Consider the following 20,789-nt stretch of genomic DNA (forward strand, 5'->3'; position numbering starts at 1 on the left):
TTCCAGCATGCAAGCCTCACCCTGAGTGGCTGGATGCAACTGCAGTTACACTTTGGCTTACACTTTGGCTCTCGCCAGCCTTGGTTATATTGCAGGATGACCTCAGCACATCCCCAGTCTTAGATTTTCCTCCAGAATTGTATGACCTAGACTGCCCAGGCCTCTTCTGGACAATACAAGCTATATTAAATCTATTATTTCTTTAATAGAAATCATATGCACATAATTTACCACTCCAAATGAAGTTTCCCAGACAATACACTGGATTAGATAAAACAGTAAAACAAGTTAACTACAAAGAGCTTTTAAGTGAGCACAATTTATGAGGTATAAAAGTCAGAAATGGTTACAAGAAAAGATAAAAATGCAATGTGGGCCTAACTTAACTTTTCTTTGAATTTAACACAGTTTGTTTTCTCACCACATGCTTTTAGCAGTCTTACTGACTAAATGTCTTAGGTCAGGACTCCTCTCCCAGTCCAAAGACTGCTTACTTTGTCTCATCAGGTGTGGCAAATTGATTGGCAGAGAGGTGGGATGTGCCTTGGGGTGTTTGTCCCTCCTTTTTATCATTTCAGTCCCCCTCTTAAAAATATTTCCATCGGGGACAAAATGTCTGTGGAGAAAGATGTCCCCGCTGCTTTTTTCTCTTATCTGTTTTAACTTCCTTTGTCTCCTCTTCCTGCTTGATGACTCTGTTTACTGATTAAATGCTAATTAAGCAGAACACACATTCCTTTGTTTAGGACAAACCTGTTTGTCAACCTCTGCTTGTGTAGCATGTGTTAATAACATCATACAGCAAAATCTTATAACTTCACATATAATGTTACCATATCTATTTTATCAAGACAATATTGACCAGCAAATTATGAGTTTTCAAATAATACCTTACAAGACATGCCTTGTACAAAAATTACTACAGTAACGTGTAGGGTGTGAACACAGGGATGCATTCTGTCACAGACCTTGATCCCAGTTCAGGATAATCCACCTTTAAACTACAAATATGAAATCTTACAGTGGATATTCAATAGAAACTCACACCTCCCTCCCCCAGCACTTTTTTATAGTAAACTACTGAATAAGGTTCAGACAGTGCTAGTTTGCAGAACTGGGGGTTAGGTTAGTTTAACTACATCTCTCAGGAGTGTGGATTTTTCATGCCCTGAAAGGTGTAGTTACGCCGGTATAAATTTTCAGTGTAGACCCTGTGCAGAGAAACAGCAGGATCAGAGGAGTGCTCAGGTGAGTTTTTTACAACACATTTGTCAAAGTGCTGCCACCTGTGCACGCATACCAAAAAAAAAAAAAACGCGCAGCACTCCGTGCAGATCAGTTGGACCCCAGGTTCTGGCCCAGAATTTCTACTTCCTCAAGGGACCCAAATATGCTGATGAGTCCACCAGAAGTACAGCTGCTAATAAACAGAATACACAGTGGCAATACATATCCACAACTGACAGCATATTCCTCAGATGGGCTTTAACAGAAATAAATGCTACTCTCCCTTTCATCAGTGTAGGTCTGTAGAATGAAATATATACATTTTAGAACATAATCACTGTTTTGGATCTATTCACTGCTAATGCTGAATTATAAATTTGGAAAGGGCTTCAAATAGCTGAATTTGAATATCCTGCCAAGCCAGTATTTTGTTTTGTTGAAACTATTTCTATTGCTTTGTCCAAAAAAACGCCAAACAAAAAAACTATTTATAATGTACTAAGTTTTCAAATCCACATCTTCATCCTTGCTCTTTGTACGTTAAGTGGGAAAAGAAGCAGTGTTAACTAACTAAACAGAAAAGAAAAACTACCTACCAGTAAAAACAACACAACAAAGAGAATACTTGGGTAGTTACCCAATATTTGCATGGTCTCAAGAAGAATAAAAGACTATGCTGTATTTTTTGCACTCCAGGGAAAAAAGGGCAACCATCTCTTAACTGAAATCTCTCCAGAAAGCCCACTTCTTCTAGAAAGCCTTCCATACTAAGAAATGTTGTTGTTATGCTTCTGCTGCAACACTGGAAGATGTAACCTTCCTCTTGTGCCTGAATAGCTTTGCCTATATATTTAGGGCTTGATCTTGCTCCTGCTGAAGTCAGTGATAAAATGTCCTTTGACTTAAATCGCAGTAAAATTGGAATCTATTAGTATCTTAGGGCTTATCTACACTTACTGTGCTTTTACCCTAGATATAATCATACACACAATGATTTCAAGAGAAGTAATTTCAAGAGAAAGATCAAATAATAAGAAGGGGTATCTTTGCCTTGCACCTAATTAAGTTGAAATTCTTTGTTCGCCTGCCATTCATTATCAGGGAAGCAGTAGGAGGACTGTACAGGGTCAGTTTAGTTTAAGAAGTCATAATTTATTCCTATTCATTGCATCACCTTGAACTAATAGTTCCACTAAACTTAGTCAAAGACTTTCTCTGTGTCAAGTGACAAAATTATGTTGGAATCAGAATTCTGTCCAGTAAAGTGTTAAGCATATGAATAGTCTCATTGAAGAGCTTTGTTATTTACTGAGTGACATGCAGGATATTTAGGACTCTAACAGTGTCAAAGAAGTGTCATCTTTTGACAAAACAAACCTAGTCTCTGTGTATTTGTAACCCTTCTGCCAGGCTGAGTTGACAGCAGCAAGAGCTAGGTTCAGTACATAAGGGTTTCCTTTCAACAATACAATGCAAAACCGTCTTGAGCCCCCACCCAGTGACCTGGGAAGATTACACACACACCCCTGGGCGCCTCAAAGAGGCAATACTTCCCCTCTTACAAGCACAGAGTCTTGGTGTAGCAAAAATCTTTAATAACATGAGGTAAACAACACAGCATTAAATTGGGAAAAAACCACAACTAGGGTTCATAAACATGAATCATGAACCAAAAGACCCACCCCCAAGCAGATTGGGATGTGTCTCTTCCCATTGGTTCTTGAGTCCAGCAACTAAAGTCGCCCCTTCCATAGTTTCTGTCCCTGGCCAGTGCAGCTCCAGAGTGGTTCTTGAGTCCAGTAACCCAAAGTTGCCCCTCCCACAATTTCTGCCCTTAGTCAATGCAGCCCCCCACAGAATTTAGAAGTTCCTCTGCAGAATTTACTTCCCAGCATGGGCAGAAGGAGTGGTAGGGGAGGTATGGGGGCACCTTATGTGCTCCACTGCTCATGTCAACAGCCAATTGCCACGCCTCTCCATGGGGTTCTACTGCAGTCTTCACCATGAGCCACTCCTCCCCACTAGCCACTCACCAGTATGTCTTCAGCCCCCCCCCCACACTTAACACAGCTCTCAGTGACTTCAGCTCTTTAGTGATTTCAGCTGGTAGTAGGGAGCCTCAGTACTGGTGCATCACTAGCCCAAAGTAGGTCTAATGCTTAGACTGAGTATCGTGATTTCAGCTCTGCAGCATGTAACAAGACTCCTAATGGAGTCAAAATTAGCTCTGTTATTACACAGTGGAGAGAGGAGGGCTCAAAGCAGTGTTCCGGGCCCTCACAAGGGACCCACACTACCAGATACAAGTACCTGTCCCTAACCTCTCTCAATTCACTGGGTTTTGGAATCCATGTCCCTTGCCTAGTGAGTGCTACTTAGTTGAGGGCAAGTCCCTCCATCATAAAATGCCAAGTACAGTTCTACTGTCCTTGATTCACATAACCAGGATAACAACACTTTACTATTCCTGCCCCAATAACAAAGATACTGGGGATCCCACAGCAGCCAAAGTGACCATTTGGACCAGCAGTCCCATCATGCTAGGCAGGATGGGTGTGCCCATGCAAGCGAGATCAACCCCTGAAGTCCTTTTCCACAGCTCACCTTCGGATGTCAGGGTAGAGCCCGTTCTGACTCTGCTTACGTATTTAATTAGGAAGGAGATCCTCCAACTTTGAAGCCAAAACACTAGACAGTATTTTGATCTCAAAGTTAAAATTCTCCCTAACTTTCCCTTTAATTGAAATATTGTATTCATCATCATTTTCATGGGTAACTTTGAACTCAGAAATTACAGATTTGCAGCAGCACAATAGATGCATTTTTTTTTTACTTATTTTGTAAAATTCTGATCTCAGGACTGCATTAGAAGGAAGCAAAAAGAGTTCATTGGCAACTTCCTCAAATGATCAAATTTGTTCTTGGTGATCTAATTTAAATAAATTAATATTATCTGGAGACTCTTTTTCTATACTTCTTTTTGAACTAGTTGAGAGTAATAGACTTATAATTTGTTTAAAATTTCCCAGCAATGTTTCTAATATTGGGCTTTTCTTTTATAAACTCTAATCTAAAATGAACACCCTTTGATAAACAATTTACTCACTTTCTCTCCTTTTTCTTGATAAGATTATTTTATCTATTTTAACTGATTTGTTGTTTTGTCAGATACAAAATTATTTATCCTGATCCTGCAAGCTATTCCCTGCAGGGGAAACCCCACTAACCTCAATGGGCCTCCATGTGGTTGAAGAGGACTTGCCCTCATAGAGCTCACTGCAGGACTGAGGGCCTTAATTTTCTTTTGTCACAGTTTTATTTTAAAAACCCCCTCTAATGTTCCAGTTATGATGGATTTTTTTTTCTAGAAAGGAAACTCTTTCATTAATTAATCTGTTATTGTATCAGAGTTTGTGTGTGATGTAGCTAGAGAAACCACATAGCTTCGTTACCACTGGTGAGGACATACTCTTTAGAGATACTATAAGATTCCCTTACATCAGGAGGTATGTCTTTTCTCTCGCACACTCTTTCCGAGAACTAACTGACATGACACTGTGACCAGAGATACAGGTCCTATGAGAGGACCTGAAATACTTTGAAATCTGCCGTGGAAACCTTGTAAGCCAGACCTGCATAGAAGCTATTGATGGTTCGAATATAGGTTTCCTTTGTAATGCTTTTGTTCTGAATAGATAATACTTTGCTTTATGAAGGCTGGCTGGTCACTAGTTGCCCCTGAGAGAACAGGATGATAGATGCTGAACTAAAGTCAGACCTGGTGAGGTGATCACAATAAATTTCAGAATTCTGCAGTTTAAATCTTGGTCCAAAAGGAAGAATATCATGGGACTTTGCCACAAGAAAGGTGACTGCTAGCGGCCTGAGTCCTAAGTGGGTGGCCTTAAGGAGGCTGTGAAGACCCCCATAAAGGGGTGAAAGGTGCATTTACCTTGAAAACAGTGACAATAGTTATTAAAAGCTTATTCATTCTTAAAAAAATGTATAGAATATCCTTCCTTGAACCAGGGCTACATTCTCTTATTAAGAGTGGAGTTTTTTATATTTTTTTATATTAGTTTCATTCTCCATTTAGTTTCTTATTTATTTGTGGTGATTTGCAATTTTGGGCTTTAAATAAAACTCACTTTCCTCCCATGCTAGCTTGCTGTGGATCTTAAATTTATAGCATGCTTTTCAATCAAATGGCACACAAAATACTTTTCAGACTTCACTATTAGATTAGAAAAGCATGCCATAAATGCAAGAGCCACAGCACCATCAGGTCTATAGAGGACTACATGACTTTACAAATGTAAATATGTATGTATTACAGGCAGGGCTGCAACAGGCAACATTTTTTCTGGCATTTCCAAACATCTGAGTGCTTGATTTTTCAACCTTAATGATATTACAATGCCACTTTTTGGTGTATAATATATGCATATGCATATATAATGTTTATGGCATAATTTTCACAGTGCTCATCCTCTACACTATTTCAGATAATGATTTCTCTCATATAATGTGTGCGTGTGTGTGTGTGCGCGTGTGTGTGTGCGTGTGCGTGTGCGCGCGCACTAGAAGACTATCAAGATTTTAGCTTTCTGTTCAGGAAACATGGGGGAACTAGCTAATTAAGCAATTAAATAGTTAACTTTAAATTCTTGCCTTGAATGTTTGAAAATCTTTCTTATGACCAGAATAAACACATGGGAATAGTCCATGCTCTCTATATTTTCCAGGTTTCTGTATGCATTCCAAGGGATGACTTGACGACAGGAGGAGAAGGGAGTGAAATCTCTGGAGAAATGTTGTAAATTATTTCTGATTTTTCATCCATAGTATTAATCAGGCCACAATTTGGCAAAATTACACATTTTAGGATTTTTTGTAAGGATCCCAAAGGGGAAAAAAAACTACTTCAAAGTCGATTTTACAGGAGAATTGAAAACCACTTAGGAATAAAGGAGGGAAAATGGGGTCTCTCAAAATTGCTGATTACACTTTGGGGAAAATTATAATCAAACTGGTAAGTTACTTCCAGAGGTAGGACAGCTCGGTTATTTGATTTGGCTTTGATATTCAGATGTGAGCTTGAAAAACTCACATATGTATTTGTTTAAAAATTGAAGTCCAGTTCTGCTCTGAATGCAAGTCCATGTTTATTGATGCTTGATGAGCTACATATCTAATATGCTAGGGTTACAAATAAAGGTGGGTGTTTTTTTTTTTAAACTAACTGCCAGCCATGCAACTGCCAGCCTCAACTCCAGATCTGAGAATCCAAGCAGATTTCATCCCCAGTCCTACCCCGGAGCCCATATCCCCAGCTGGAGCCCTCACCCCCTTCCGCACCCCAACCCCCTGCCCCAGTCCAGAGCTCCCTCCCACACCCTGAACTCCTCGTTGCTGGCCCCACTCCAGAGCCCTTACCTCCTCCCACACCCCAACCCCCAATTTTGTGAGCATTCATGGCCCGTCATACAATTTCCATACCCAGATGTGGCCCTCAGGCCAAAAAGTTTGCCCACCCCAGTAGTTATTAATGTATTGATTCTCACAACTTCCTCCCCCTGAGGTAGGGAAGTATCGTTATCTCCATTTTATGGGTGGGGAACTGAGACTCAGTGACTTAACTAAGGTCACACACACAGCCTGTGTAGAGCAGGGACTTGAACCCAGGTCTCCTGAGTCCTAGGCCAGTACCTTCTGCTTCCCATTCCTGTTGTTGATGCATGCCCTAGAATGAAATCCAGCTTTATTGCTTAGCTTTGTTGGCCGCTGCAATGGTGACAAGAATCCAAAGCATTTAAAAGAACCCCCAGAATAGAAAGGACTGTTTTTAATATTAATTTCTGAACTGGTGGTAAACAGTAATTCAGCTGATAGAGAAGAGGGTGAGGCTACATCCTCCTGACCTCTCAGTTCTATTTGCCCCCACTAAAAGAGTCATTGTATGCCAGCTGTTAGAACAGACTGTCCAAGATATCAATTTCCCCTTATACTTAAAAGACAAAATAGCAGCAGTATCTGAGATACTGTGGGGTAACTCTTGGTAATTGCTGGCTTTGTAATAGTGGTGCCATTTTTGTTCTGTTTATACAACACTTAACACAATGGAGTTCTGGTCCATACAAATGATTAATAATAATTAATAAATCAGGCATTCCAAAGATGGCTTTAACATGTAGCTTTAATTCTGAGTATAAATGTCTGCCCTACTCCTTGGATCACAACCACATGCACAAAGTAAAAATCTGAGGGATTCAATTGTGACTTGGACCATTTGACCACACAAGGGAATAGGGAAGAATAAGGAAATGCTCCCCTCCCTCAAGACCGCCATACACATGCTTATTTCCAGTGGACAGGGAGTGTCCAGAGTCTTGGCTCTGTCCCCCAACACTGGTTTAAGCCAGCAGCAAATTGCTACTCAACTCCCACCAGCATCCAAGGCGGAAGGGAACTGTGCCTCAGAGGGTGTCCAAGAGCCACAGTGCCTCCAAGGGCTATTCCTGAGGTGTTGCAGCATATCTACCACCTGAAGTGCCTAAAGCCGCCACCTAGCCCTGAGTGATTACACAAAGTAAACTGTTCACAAAGTAAAAATATAAGAAACAGGCCATAACTATCACATACATCCTTTAATTATAATATCAGCAGAGACACTGGAGGGCTTCAAAAATCACCTCCCAAATGTTAATATTAAATTTTCCCATATAATTATATATTTAAAAATAAAAGCAGATTTCACTAAACATTTAGAAGCTCAGTGCCACCCCTTTCCTGGGTGTCTGGCTGGTGAGTCTTGCCCACATGCTCAGGGTTTAGCTGATCACCATATTTGGGGTTGGGAAGGAATTTTCCTCCAGGGCCGATTGGCAGAGGCCCTGGGAGTTTTTCGCCTTCCTCTGCAGCATGGGGCACGGGTCACTTGCTGAAGGATTCTCTGCATCTCGAAGTCTTTAAACCACGATTTGAGGACTTCAGTAGCTCAGACATAGGTTAGAGGTTCATTACAGGAGTGGGTGAGATTCTGTGGCCTGCGTTGTGCAGGAGGTCAGATTAGACAATCATAATGGTCCTTTCTGACCTTAAAGTCTATGATTCTATGATTTTCAGGGTGTTACGTAAAGTCTTGTGTTCCATAGAAGAAGGGTTTTTTGGGGGGAGTCATGTTGATACTTCATCAGTCAATCGGATTCTGTGTTAGCAGCAGTTCCACTAATCTATGTCGTCAGTGACTGTTCTTTTCAACTTGGGGGGGGGGAAGGCAGGTTAGAGAGGAGTTCTTTAGAGAGGAGACTGGAAAATTCTACTTAATATCTTTCTCAAGTACAATAATGGGGAAAATGTGTCTTTTCGGAGACCCGTTTGTTTGGAGTAATAATAACTCATCCTTGTGTAGCGAAACGAGACTCACTGGTGCGGCGCCTCCTGCTGGCCGTCTTGGGAATTAGCTCGTCCAGCCTTGGAGCGCCTCCTGATGCCTGATGTCTCGCCTGCTGCTGGCACCGTGTCCCTCCCAGACCCCAATGCCCTTTACCTTGGGGTGCTGCCCCCAGCAGTAACCCACACTCTGGGTCTCCCCTCCCAGGGGAACCCTCAACCCTTTATCCCCACCTTGCCTCAGTGGCTACTGCCCTTCTCCAGCACTGCTCCACTTCAGGTACCTTGTTCCCAGGCAGCTAGCCCTTCCCACTCCAGGCTAGAGTGAGACTTCTCCAGCTCCTGGCCCTCAGCCCTCTTATCAGGACCAGCTGGGCCCTAATTGAGCTGGCCAGAGATGTGGCTGCTTCCCCAATCAGTCTAGCTTGGCTGCTTTTAACCCCTGTCTATTGGAGTGGGGCAGCCACTCCACTACATCGTGGTTCTTGCTTCTGAATTTCTGGAGAGTTTTGGACAAATGTTATTTGTGAATAGTTAATGCTCCCAATCATAAACATACTTTAGTACTTTTAGGGCTACATCCTGCACGGCGCTGAGCATCCTCAACTCCCAGTGGTATTAGTTAGAGTTGAGGATGCCCAACACTTCACAGGACTGGGCCCTATGGTGCTTCATATTTTCAAAATTCTTTACAAACATGCTAGTTAGTATGGTGATGTGATATGTGCAGTATTAAAATAGCTGGATAATTAGAACTACTGAAACTGCACAACATGCCTGAAGGCTAGGTAAATACTATCATCCTAATTTTACAGATGTGCACATTGAGACAATGGAGAACATAACTTGTGACTTAAAGTCACATAGCAAATCAGAGATTATAACTTGGGAATTCTGGCTCCTGACCCTGCATGCAATCCCTAGACACATTGTCAAATTGTAGTAAACAAGTCTTCAGGGATCTACAAAACCACAGCATGTATTGAAAGTTAAGATGATGTTTCCATTAAGGATTAAAGATGGACAGATCAATAAAGATAAAATAAGAACTAACATGGAGATCTGACCTAGAATTAAGATGAAACTTTGTAAATATTCAAATACCATTTTCCCCCAGTAACTGTTTTTCATTGCCTCTGCACTGTCTAGCTCCAGCAGGGACTGGAAAACTTGAAAATTTGCCCTGCACTGTTTTGAACTCTAATTCAGAAGCCCCCTCTGCTAACTTTGATAATTTAAATTGTTAGAAAAATGATCAGCCTATGATTGATTTTTTTTAAGTTGAAATTTTAGTTGTTTTAAAACCAAAGATAGATTTTTAAAAAGCAAGGTTTCAGAGAAGCAGCCGTGTTAGTCTGTATTCGCAAAAAGAAAAGGAGTACTTGTGGCACCTTAGAGACTAACAAATTTATTAGAGCATAAGCTTTCGTGAGCTACAGCTCACTTCATCGGATGCATTCAGATGAAGTGACCTGTAGCTCATGAAAGCTTATGCTCTAATAAATTTGTTAGTCTTTAAAAAGCAAGCATGCAAATATTTTTAGTGTTTCAGTTGCTTTTGATTGACTCTTCTAAAATTGTGTTTAGCTACTTTAAAGTCCACCATTATATGAGAGCTTAATCCCTTAGGTGGAACTTGTACCTTTTAGATAGGTTTTAAGATAAGCATTTTTTTTTTTTTTGGAAAGAGGGAGATCAAGGTAGAAAAGAGAGTCAAAAAATGTCATCTTCTGTTTGAAGGAGGGAAACACAATTCTCTACCCTAGGGTGACCAGATATCCCAATTTTATAGGGACAGTTCCGATATTTGGGGCTTTTTCTTATATAGGTGCCTATAACCCCCCACACCCTGTCCTGATTTTTCACCCTTGCTATCTGGTCACCCTACTGTATCCTGAAATTCATAAAATAAGCCAGCAAATTGATTCCAGTTGTCTCTTCCCATTATGCCAATATTGTCCAATATAATACACTTTAGTCACTGTATATTTGACATGTTACATGTTATACATACAATATTTTGTGTCTCATTGTAAAATGTGTATTTGGTATTAATCTTCCCCAGATTTACTTTCATACCAGAAGAAATCATAATGGAATATACAACACTAACAGCCCTCCAACCATAAAATTTCCAAAACTCCTAAGTGGCATTATTTTCTTGCATTTCTCTCAAATGAATACGTATCGCTCGCTGTCTGTACACTGCGGTCTGGACCGCAGGGTGGTGTTGAGTCCCGTGTTACTTTTAAGAAATATACCAAGGGCCAACTTACACCCTTGGGTACATATACATAATTCCCAATAAACTCAGTGAGACCTCTCCTATATGCCCTTGAGGTTAGAATTTGGCCTGAAAAGTCAATACTGAAGTAATGAGCTGCTGTAGCACATTTACTAGATGTGCTTAGACATAGCTCACCATCTGTTGGGGAAGTAGCTGAAAAAGAGGGGGTATGGTCTAGAGTAGACTCTAATGGTTGAAGCACATCACTGAACATTGGGAGCTATGGATTGTACACACAACTTTTTAAACTCTGGCTTGCTGACCAAATCAGTCAACCCATCTGCAAAATGGGGTAATAATGCTTGAGTAATAATATTTAATTAATATTTGTACAGAAAAAAGGTGCTCTTTCTAGAACTTTAACACTTTCTGTGATGCCTTCATTGTCATTTGTTTTACAATACCTACATTTTCTTTTCCTTTGCTGAATCTGTTTTCTTTCCATAACTTGCTTTTCTTTCCGTGCAAGATTGCTCTACATTATTGTATTTATTTTTCTCATTTTTTAACCCATCTTTAGTTTTTCATCTCATTTCAAAACTTGATCTCCAGTCCCTCCCATGGACTGTATTTCTGAACAGCTGCACTAGCCAAAGAAGTGATATGGCTTCAGGAACTAATGAAGTGCTATAGTAATTAAAATGAGAATTTTAGTTGTCTGGCAACTGCTTTATTTCAACAAGTAGAGATTGTTCCTGTTGGCTTTACTAAGAGAATCCAAACTATGGTGTAAACAGGAAAGAAGGAGATGCCGCTCTTTTTTTTTTTTTATTTTGGTCTGTTGCTGCTTGTTTATGTCTTTATAATGAGTTGAAATTCCTCAGCTCAAGCCATATGTGATGGGTGACTCTCCAGAGGTTCAGTTGGTCTGGTTAAGCATCCAAGAATTCAGATGTTTGTCCAAAGCTAGAGAAACCGTTGAACCTCAGTCTCTTGAATTTCTTGTCCCTGACCTGCTTTCCTTTCTTTTTTTTCCTATCCTTTTCACTGCACCAATGACACAGACAGACATCCCTATGGCTGCCTCCTTTTCCTGGTGTCTTTATGCTTTCTTCCATGTTGTCCATTGCGTTTGAAATACCCTCCCCAAAACTGCACTCCCAACTACCTCCCTTGATTTCAGCTGCCTTACCTATGGGAAGTGAAAGGAGGGAAACATACAAAACCTGAATTAACTATCAAGATAAGTAACTGCTTTGGGCCTAATCCATTCCCCATTGGTTGTCTTTCATTGAATTGAATGGGATCTGGACCAGGCCATTACTGAGTAACCTCATTATTATAATCCTTGTCCTTTCTTGCTTCCTCTGGGTTTTTTGTTGTTTTAATTTGTAATCTTAACATTTTTTTACATGATGAATTTAAATCATACACTTTTCAGGATAGGGACCACAAGTGGAATCCTGGCCTCGATGAAGTCAATGGGAGTTGTGCTGTTAATTTCAAAAGGGCCAGGGTTTTACCTAATTTCTTTACTAAGTTTTGTGAACTGCGTGCCATATATTTTGGCACTTGAAAACCAGCAGTAATGATCTGGCTATGGATCTGGATCAAAATTTCTTCAAAATTCAGGGATGTTCAGACCCTTCAGTAATCCAGATTTCTTTGGCCTAGAGATCACACAAAATCTCACAAAAATTACCCTCATGAGTTATCTGGTACTTCCTGATTTAGGCCTGGCTGGAAATACTATGAGAGTAGTTTTTCTCACACTACTGTCATACTGAGAGAAAGGATAGTCCAGCGATTAAGGCAGTAGCCTTAGAATCAGGAGACCTGGGTTCAGTTCCTTGCTGAATTTTCAGATTTTCTCTGTGATTTTGGGTAAAACACATGGTCTCTTTGTGCCATAGTTCTCCATTTGTAAAATGGGGGTAAAACATGAAAGAAGGTGTGTTAATGGGGGCCACACAAATACTTAAGATAGATATTTCTGCTTTTTGGATAAAATAAACAGGAAATACAGAGACGCATGAAAACTTTAACTTTTTTCAAAGCTCAAAAATCGATTAGAGTTTTGACTGAGGTTCAAACTGGGGGTTCTTTTATTGGAACCACTGTACCTTTCTACTGTAATAACTGTTCCTAAATTACTGTGCTGAAGGTGCTTGTTCATCAATTTTTCTGATGGGGTTGCTAACTCATCCACTAGTTAGATTATGTAGTGCATGAGAGACCCATTGAATAGAATTTAGGGGCCCTCTGTGGATAAAATAATAACTTATATTTGCTGCAGTGCCCTAGGGTTGGCTTTCTTTTAATGTTCAGCTCTATAAAAGGTAAACGCAAAAAGGAGTCCATTTATCACAGGCAGCACTTGAGGGAAATTGGTCCCATGTCTTTAAACAAAAACATATGAAATATGCACTTACATTCCAGCATTCATTATGAATTAACTTAAATTCTATTGCATATTTATGTAAGAATTGGTAACATACTATGTGGGCAGTTCTTGATTTCAGTCATCCCGTATTTCTCATTAAGATCCCCCTGCCTCTTTTTGTTCTTGGCATTGTCTCATTGTCTGTCACATTAAAAATTTTTGTGAACAAGAAAAAAACAAAATCAGATTTTGACAGGATTTTCTTTTTAAAATATGGTTTTCAATCAAAACTGTAGACTCATAAGCTTGTTCACTTCCTTTCTACCAACTTGCTATCCCTATGCTAATCCTTGAATAGTGATTTTGACTGATAGAACTTGGATGATCAATAGAACCATTGGAGATGTTATCCTTTTAGGTATGATATCGCTGGTCTAAAAAGGTGCCAGATTATTAGTATTGGAAGTTGGATCAGGCCCTGAACAGATAAAAGTACTAGATAAAAGTACTAGATATTCATTTATGCAGGTAATTTAAATTAGAGCTAGTTTGCCATACTGCAGATAAACAATGGAAAATTTTCAAAATGTGTTTTATGCTGTGTTCTGTGCAAAAGTCACAATGCAAATAGTGTTTACAACTGCACATTAGGCATGCATTTTAATTTATCAACTATAGTCCATCACTTGGATGTTTTATGGCACCCATAATTAAGTCAATGGGAGTTCTGCTTGAGTAAGGACTGTATAAATAATTCAGGATCAAGCCCTGGTACCTACATCAAGCCCTGGTAACTACATTAGTAACTACATCCTGTGCTGAGCTGTGCTTAGTCCAGAACAGTGACTAATTTATAATGAAAGATGTGCCAGGGCTCAAGTAATTTTTTTACTTTCATAACTGACGCACCAAGCCCAGAGATGCCAGGGCTATGAGGTGCCTAGAGGTGCTGGACTCAGCCCTGGCAAGCCCCGGCAAAAATTAAGCACTGTTCCAGGACAAGGGAGGTGAAACAAAGGTGGTTTTCCCTCAGTCCAGGGATCAGTAGGCTCTCTGATGTAAGTTAAAGCAGTCACGATTGCCAATGGCTCCTGGGACCTTTCTAGCAGTCAGGGATTTCTGGGGGGCGAGGGATACCTGGCCATGTCTGCATTTCTGCTGCCTTTCCCCCCGACTTCAGGCAGGTGTGTTGTGGTCTACGAGCTTTTACGTGTCTTTGCCACCTAGAATCCTCAGATGGCTGGTTAAAACTGGGTTTATAGCTGCTTTGTGCTGCTGATCTGGACAGGGCAGCTGAAATAGTGCAAAAGAACCAATCTATTTTGTTTACGTAAAGTCCCCCATGCATTTTCAACTAGATGCAATTTTCTTCTTCCATTTTTATCTTGAAATATATTGTGTTGCCATCCACCATTCAATGGGTGTCACATTCCACCCAGTGATATGCAGCAATGCCTTGTTAAAACTCTGCTTCCAAACAGAAAGGAAGGTTGGAATAATTTCCCTGGCTCTTATAGAGTTCAGCACTCGTATGAAAACTCCTAAATCATCCCTGCCAAAGAGGGCATCCAGGGGTCTCATAATATTTTGAAGAGCATTTTTTTTTTTTGGCCTTTGAAATACAAACTGTTGCACTGATTTATAAGAATTTTCAAAAATTTCCCACTGGATGATACTCCCACTTGCCCCCTGAAATTACTCAAACTGAAACATGGTGCAGTATTGTAATAATATTCAGTGAGCCAAATTCAGTTCTGTTGCAAAGGTGCATAAACTCCTCTGAAGATAAAGCTCAGTGTTAAATTTGGCAAAGTATATCTGAAGGAACAAAGTATAAACATATCCAGCAAAGCGTGTCTTAATACAAAATTGTTAGCAAGGTTTCTAGGTCTCTTTGCTCAGTGGCTTCCTTTGTTATGGTTATGGGAAAGTATGTGTGTTCAAATGGGGAAATAAATTAATAGATTCCACAGCCTCTCATCATATGCTTTGCAAACGCACGCACTGCTATACAAGATTCATCCTGGGTTAATGGGAACGCTAAGATGGGAAACCCTTTTCATAAATACTGGTCCCAATCCTGCAAACAGACATGCTTAACCTTATATACATGAGCGGTCCCACTGAAGTAATCTAAGGGTACATCTACACTGCAATAGAAAACCTGCAATACCGAGTGTCAGAGCCCAGGTCAATTAACTCAGGGTCATGGGGCTCTGGGGTTCTAAACATGGCAGTGTGGACATTCAGGCTCAGGTCTCTTATTGTAGTGTAGATGTACCCTAAGTGAACTCCATCATTTGGCATCAGTGGAGGTTAAAGTCAGTGTGATGATTCACATGCCTAAAGTTGTGCATGGGTGTAATTGCTTGCAGGATCAGGACCATTATCAGCACATCTCTGATTCCAGCTTCAGGGATGGCTGCATTTCTGTTGTTGCTGTTTTTGTCTAAAGTTTGTCAAGCACTTTGGGAGCCGTGGAGACATTGCAGTAATGTGAGATATCAATTAATAATTTTAATATTGTAATTGTAACAAATTTAGGCCATTGGTCTATATTATGGAGAGATGGATTACAGTCTTTAATATAGCTTCAGAATGGTCTAATTAGATTAATATATTTGTATAATCTGTATTTTCTAATAAAATTGGTTATGTCCTGTGTAAACGAGGCCTAACTCATCAAACTTTCCCATGTAGGTAAACCCCCAGAATTAGTGGGAACCTTCTTCACCCTCACAGCCACTACAAATAAAAAGAACACAAACATAATCCTTTCTTTTAATATAATGTAAATAGATTGGGTTGAAATGTCTCATTTGAAAACATTTTTAGGAAAAATTGGTATTCTCTAAATTGATATTTTGGCAAAAAACTTTTGTTTAAAAAGTCTATTTTTTTAATGAGAAAAAAAAAAGAAAAGAAAAATGATTTCCTCACCCACCCTGCTTTTCCATCTTCCTCTCTCTTTTCTCATTCCCCTCCCCTTTTAGCTGCTGAAAATGTTTGAGATTTGATTTTGATTCTTATTGGGGGGGGAAAATGGAACATTTTCGCAGAATATTTGGGGAATTTTTTTTTCATTAATAAGTTAACCATCTGTCAACGGGAAGCTTATATAATATAATGGTTCTTCTTTGATGCCATATGACTCCCTGTGTTTCTCATGTTCTCCACTAACCATGTCTTCCAACTTAGGGCTTCTCTACATGTACAGTGCTGTAGTGGTGCAGCTACACCATTGTAGCGCTTCAGTGAATCTAGATAGGGCCAAATCAGGGCTGGCTCTAGGTTTTTTGCCGCCCCAAGCAAAAAATGTGCTGCCCCAAGTTCTGAGAGTGCAACTGCCCAAGCAAAAAAAAAAAAAAAGAAAAGAAAAAAGGGGTGGCCAGAATGCCACCCCTGGAATTGTGCTGCCCCAAGCATGTGCTTGCTTTGCTGGTGCCTAGAGCTGGTCCTAGTCTATATCCACAGGCACTGACTTTCCATTGTGCCAGGGGGTACTCGACCCCGGCCCCACCCCCACTCCACCCCTTCCCTCAAAGCCTAGCCCTTCCCCACCGCTTCCCACCCCCGCTCCACCCCCTCCCCTGTGTGCATCACTTCCTCACTCTTCCGTCCTCCCCACCCAGCCTCCTGCATGCTGTAGAATAACTGATTGTGGCCAGCGGGAGGTGCGGGGAGGGAGGGAGAGGTGCCGATTGGTGGGATTCGGCGGGGTCCACTGGCAAGCAGGAGGCGCTGTAGGGGAGGGAAGGCGCTGATAGGGGGCCTGCCAGTGGGTGCTCAGCACCCACCATTATGGCGATATCACTTCACTATTTCCCCTGTAACAGCTAATTTAAAGAGGTGTCCTGGGGATGCTCTTTGTTTTGCTTTAAGCATGATAAGAGCTATGCAAACACAGTGAAACCTGAAATCCCATGAAACATGTCAAGCTTTCTCCTGTAGTAAAAACTTGAAACTTAGCCCAGGTTTACTGAAAGATTTAAACCTTGCATGATTTTGACTTGATTTTTAGTCGTTTTGATAGGGTTAGCCTTGAACTATAGGGCTTGATTGACTCTGAAACTCAGGGAATGTGAACCAGTACCAAAACCAATTTGCATAAAGTGCTGTCAAGCAAATATGCCAAATTGTTCACAGCTCTGTTAGTAAGATCATTGGCAGCTGCAGCGGAAATACAGACCCTTGAACTCTGGTAATTTATTTTACTTTCTCATGCTGATTTGATGCTGATTGTTCACAAATGCAAAATGTTAAGGGTCATAATTCTCCGAAGGACAAATTCAGCCCTGATGTAAATGTCTATGTAGTGTCATAGGAATTATCACACTGGATCGGACCAGCAATCCAGCTAGTCCAGTATCCCAGCTATGACAGCGACTTGTCCCAGATGCTTCAAAAGAAGGTTCAAGAAACTCCATAGATGTTATGGTATAACATGTATAAGGAAAGTTTTCTCCTAGCTCAGACAGTCCATGATTAGCATATGCCCTGAAGCATAAGAGTTTATGTCCCATTATAACTGTGGTGGTTCTCAATATCCATATCCATGTCTAATCCTTTAAAAATCTTGTTATTCTTGGCCTCAGTGATATCTCGTGGCAGCAAATTTCATTGGCTAATTACTTACGGTATTTTTTTTGAATGAAGTTTCTTTTTTTAGTTTTACGCTTAGTTGTCTTAATTCTGTGAGCTAACGGTTCTCAGCCTTTTTCTTTCTGAGATCCTCCAGAATATGCTATAAAAACTCCATGTCCCACTTGTGCCACAACTATTTTTCTGCATATAAAAGCCAGCGCCAGCATTGTGGGTTGCAAGCAGCACAATAGCCCAGGCCCCAAGCCACAGGTGGCCCCGCGAAGCTAAGTTGCCCAGGCTTTGGATTCGGCTTCAGCCCTGGGTGGTGGGACTCGGGGCCCTGGCTTCAGCCCCAGGCATTGGGGCTTTGACTATCTGTCCTGGGCCCCAGCAACTCTAATTCCAGCCCTGCTTGGCTACCCCCACTGAAACCTGCTCACAGTCCCACAGGGGGCTCCTGATCCCTGATTGAGAACCACTGCTGTGAACAATACCATTGGCTTCAGTAAGGATAATCCACATGAGTAAGGTGACAAGAATTTGACCCTTGATGTTTTTCTACCATATCCATTTTATTTAGTATATGTTTTAGATGGCAAACATTTTTCTGTCAGTTTTCATATCGCACAATGAAAATAAAGGCATACCTTAGCTTAGAGGTTGTTTGTGTGTTTGTTTATTGTCCTACAGATATCCCCAAATCAGATATTACAACTCTTGTTTCTTTATTGCTGGGCTGCTGTAGTTACCTGATATGGATCCAAATCCTGCTTGTCTTATCAGCAGGATAGCTTCACTGAAATTGGTGGGAATGCTTGATCAGGCAAGCAGGACTTTTAGCATTGGCAAGTCTTTTACCATGCAACTTTCTCAGTGATTTGATAACCATGGTTCTAACATAGGTTTAGGTGACAGGGTCATTGCTCTGAGCAGTCAAAACATTGATCAAAGTAGTACAACTTGCATTAAACAGTGCTATGGAAGATTTACATGCTGTATTGTGACATGAATATTATTTTTTCTTATAGGTGTTGAAGTGGGTAGAAGAAGCAGTGCAGGCCTCCAAAGTGCATCTCTTATCCACAGACCATTTGACCTTGGCAGTAAATACTTGGCAAATTCCTTTTGATCCCAGTCTGAAAGAGGTCACAGTGTCACTGAGTGGCCCTTCTCCAGTAATTGAAATTCATGATCCATTAGGTGAGACATCTATATATTCTTTTATATTCAGTGGGGGGAAAAATAAACAAGACAAACCAGCTTTGCACTCTCCAACAGGAAAGGCCAAGTTCTTTTCCCATTGAAGTCAGTAGACCAAGTTCTGCTTCCGTACACCTATCTGGCTCTGGAATAACTCAGCTGAGTTCAGAGAGTTACTCTGGATTTATACTGATGCAACTACGAGCCCGGTGGTAAAACTTTGACTTCAGTGGGAGCAGGTTTGGGTCTAAACTCCTTGTATTATTTTGAAACCTGGCTGATCAGTCTATAAGAAAAGTTGGAGGAGTATATAGCCCGAATGTTACTCAGCAGTTTAATCACATAATTCCCAGAAATGTAAATGTCTAAAGCACTTTCTGACTTTTCTTAATTAACTTGCTTGCTTGCATGCAGAGTGCCACATTGCTAACTTCAAAGACTGGAATAGCTTGTGTTTATTCACAAAATATCTCCCCTCCGTATTTTCCACCAAATGCATCCGATGAAGTGAGCTGTAGCTCACGAAAGCTTATGCTCTAATAAATTTGTTAGTCTCTAAGGTGCCACAAGTACTCCTTTTCTTTTTGAAAATAGGCACTGTTTCCCCTGCTTTATTGCTTATGCTCAAGTATGCTTTCCATGGCAGGAAAGAAATCCTTACAGTTCTAAAAAAATCTTACACCTTATGCCAGATTTGTACTGGCATAAATCTGAAGTAATCCATTGATTTCAGTGGAGTTACTCTGAATTTATAGAGCAGTAACTGGGATTGTTGTCTGGCTCAATATTTGCTTCACAGGAGAAGCACCCACCTCCTTTTACATTTTAAGCAGGGGTGGCCAACCTGTGGCTCCGGAGCCACATGCCGCTCTTCAGAAGTTAGTATGTGGCTCCTTGTATAGGCACCGATTGCGGGGCTGGAGCTACAGGTGCCAACTTTCCAGTGTGCCGGGGGGTGCTCACTGCTCAATCCCTGGGTCTGCCACAGGCCCTGTCCACACTTCATCCCTTCCTGCCCCCTCCCCTGAGCTGTCATGCCCTCTTCCCTCCCCCAAGCCTCCTGCACCCCACAAAACAGCTGATTGGGAGGTGCGGGGAGGGTGGGGGAGGCGCTGATCTGCGGAGCTGCCGGTGGGCAGGAGGTGCTGGGAGCAGGGGGTGGGGAGCTGATGTGGGGCTGCTGACATATTACTGTGGCTCTTTGGCAATGTACATTGGTAAATTCTGGCTCCTTCTCCTGCTCAGGCTGGCCACCCCTTCTTTAAGCTATTGTTTTGGAAGTTGACCGGAAAAAGCCCATTTGAGAGTAACCAACTCTTAAATATGCTTTTCTCAGTGAAAATAAAGTTCGTAAAACTTTGAAAACAGATATGCGGACTTTCCTTCTACTTGCTCCAAGAATGTATTCTGAAGTGGTGAGTCCTAGAATAATGAAAAAGGCCTATTTTGTTCATCTAGGGAGTGACCTGGAAGATCCAGAGTGAGATTTTCAAAAGGGCTTATTGGGGGAAGGGATAGCTCAGTGGTTTGAGCATTGGCTTGCTAAACCCAGGGTTGTGAGTTCAATCCTTGAGGGGGCCATTTAGGGATTTGGGGCAAAAATTGGGGATTGGCCCTGCTTTGAGCAGGGGGTTGGACTAGATGATCTCCTGAGGTCCCTTCCAACCCTGATATTCTGTGATTCTGAGGTGGGTGCTTAAATTGGTTAAACTCTCATTAAAAATCCCCAGTTAGTGCAGGATTGTTCTCTACAGCGATTTTTAGTGCTTTATCCAA

General features: G+C 41.1%; 1 protein-coding gene across 1 annotated transcript in view; it reads left to right on the forward strand.

Moving 5' to 3' along the window:
* Positions 1-20,789, forward strand: part of HMCN1 (hemicentin 1) — a 340,371-nt gene that overhangs the window by 71,170 nt on the left and 248,412 nt on the right. Inside the window, 1 exon segment of the mRNA XM_038414308.2 lies at positions 18,842-19,013. Within this exon segment, the coding sequence (XP_038270236.1) occupies positions 18,842-19,013 (172 nt within the window).

This window comes from Dermochelys coriacea, chromosome 8 (assembly GCF_009764565.3).
Source record: "Dermochelys coriacea isolate rDerCor1 chromosome 8, rDerCor1.pri.v4, whole genome shotgun sequence".
In the NCBI taxonomy this organism is placed as follows: domain Eukaryota; kingdom Metazoa; phylum Chordata; order Testudines; family Dermochelyidae; genus Dermochelys; species Dermochelys coriacea.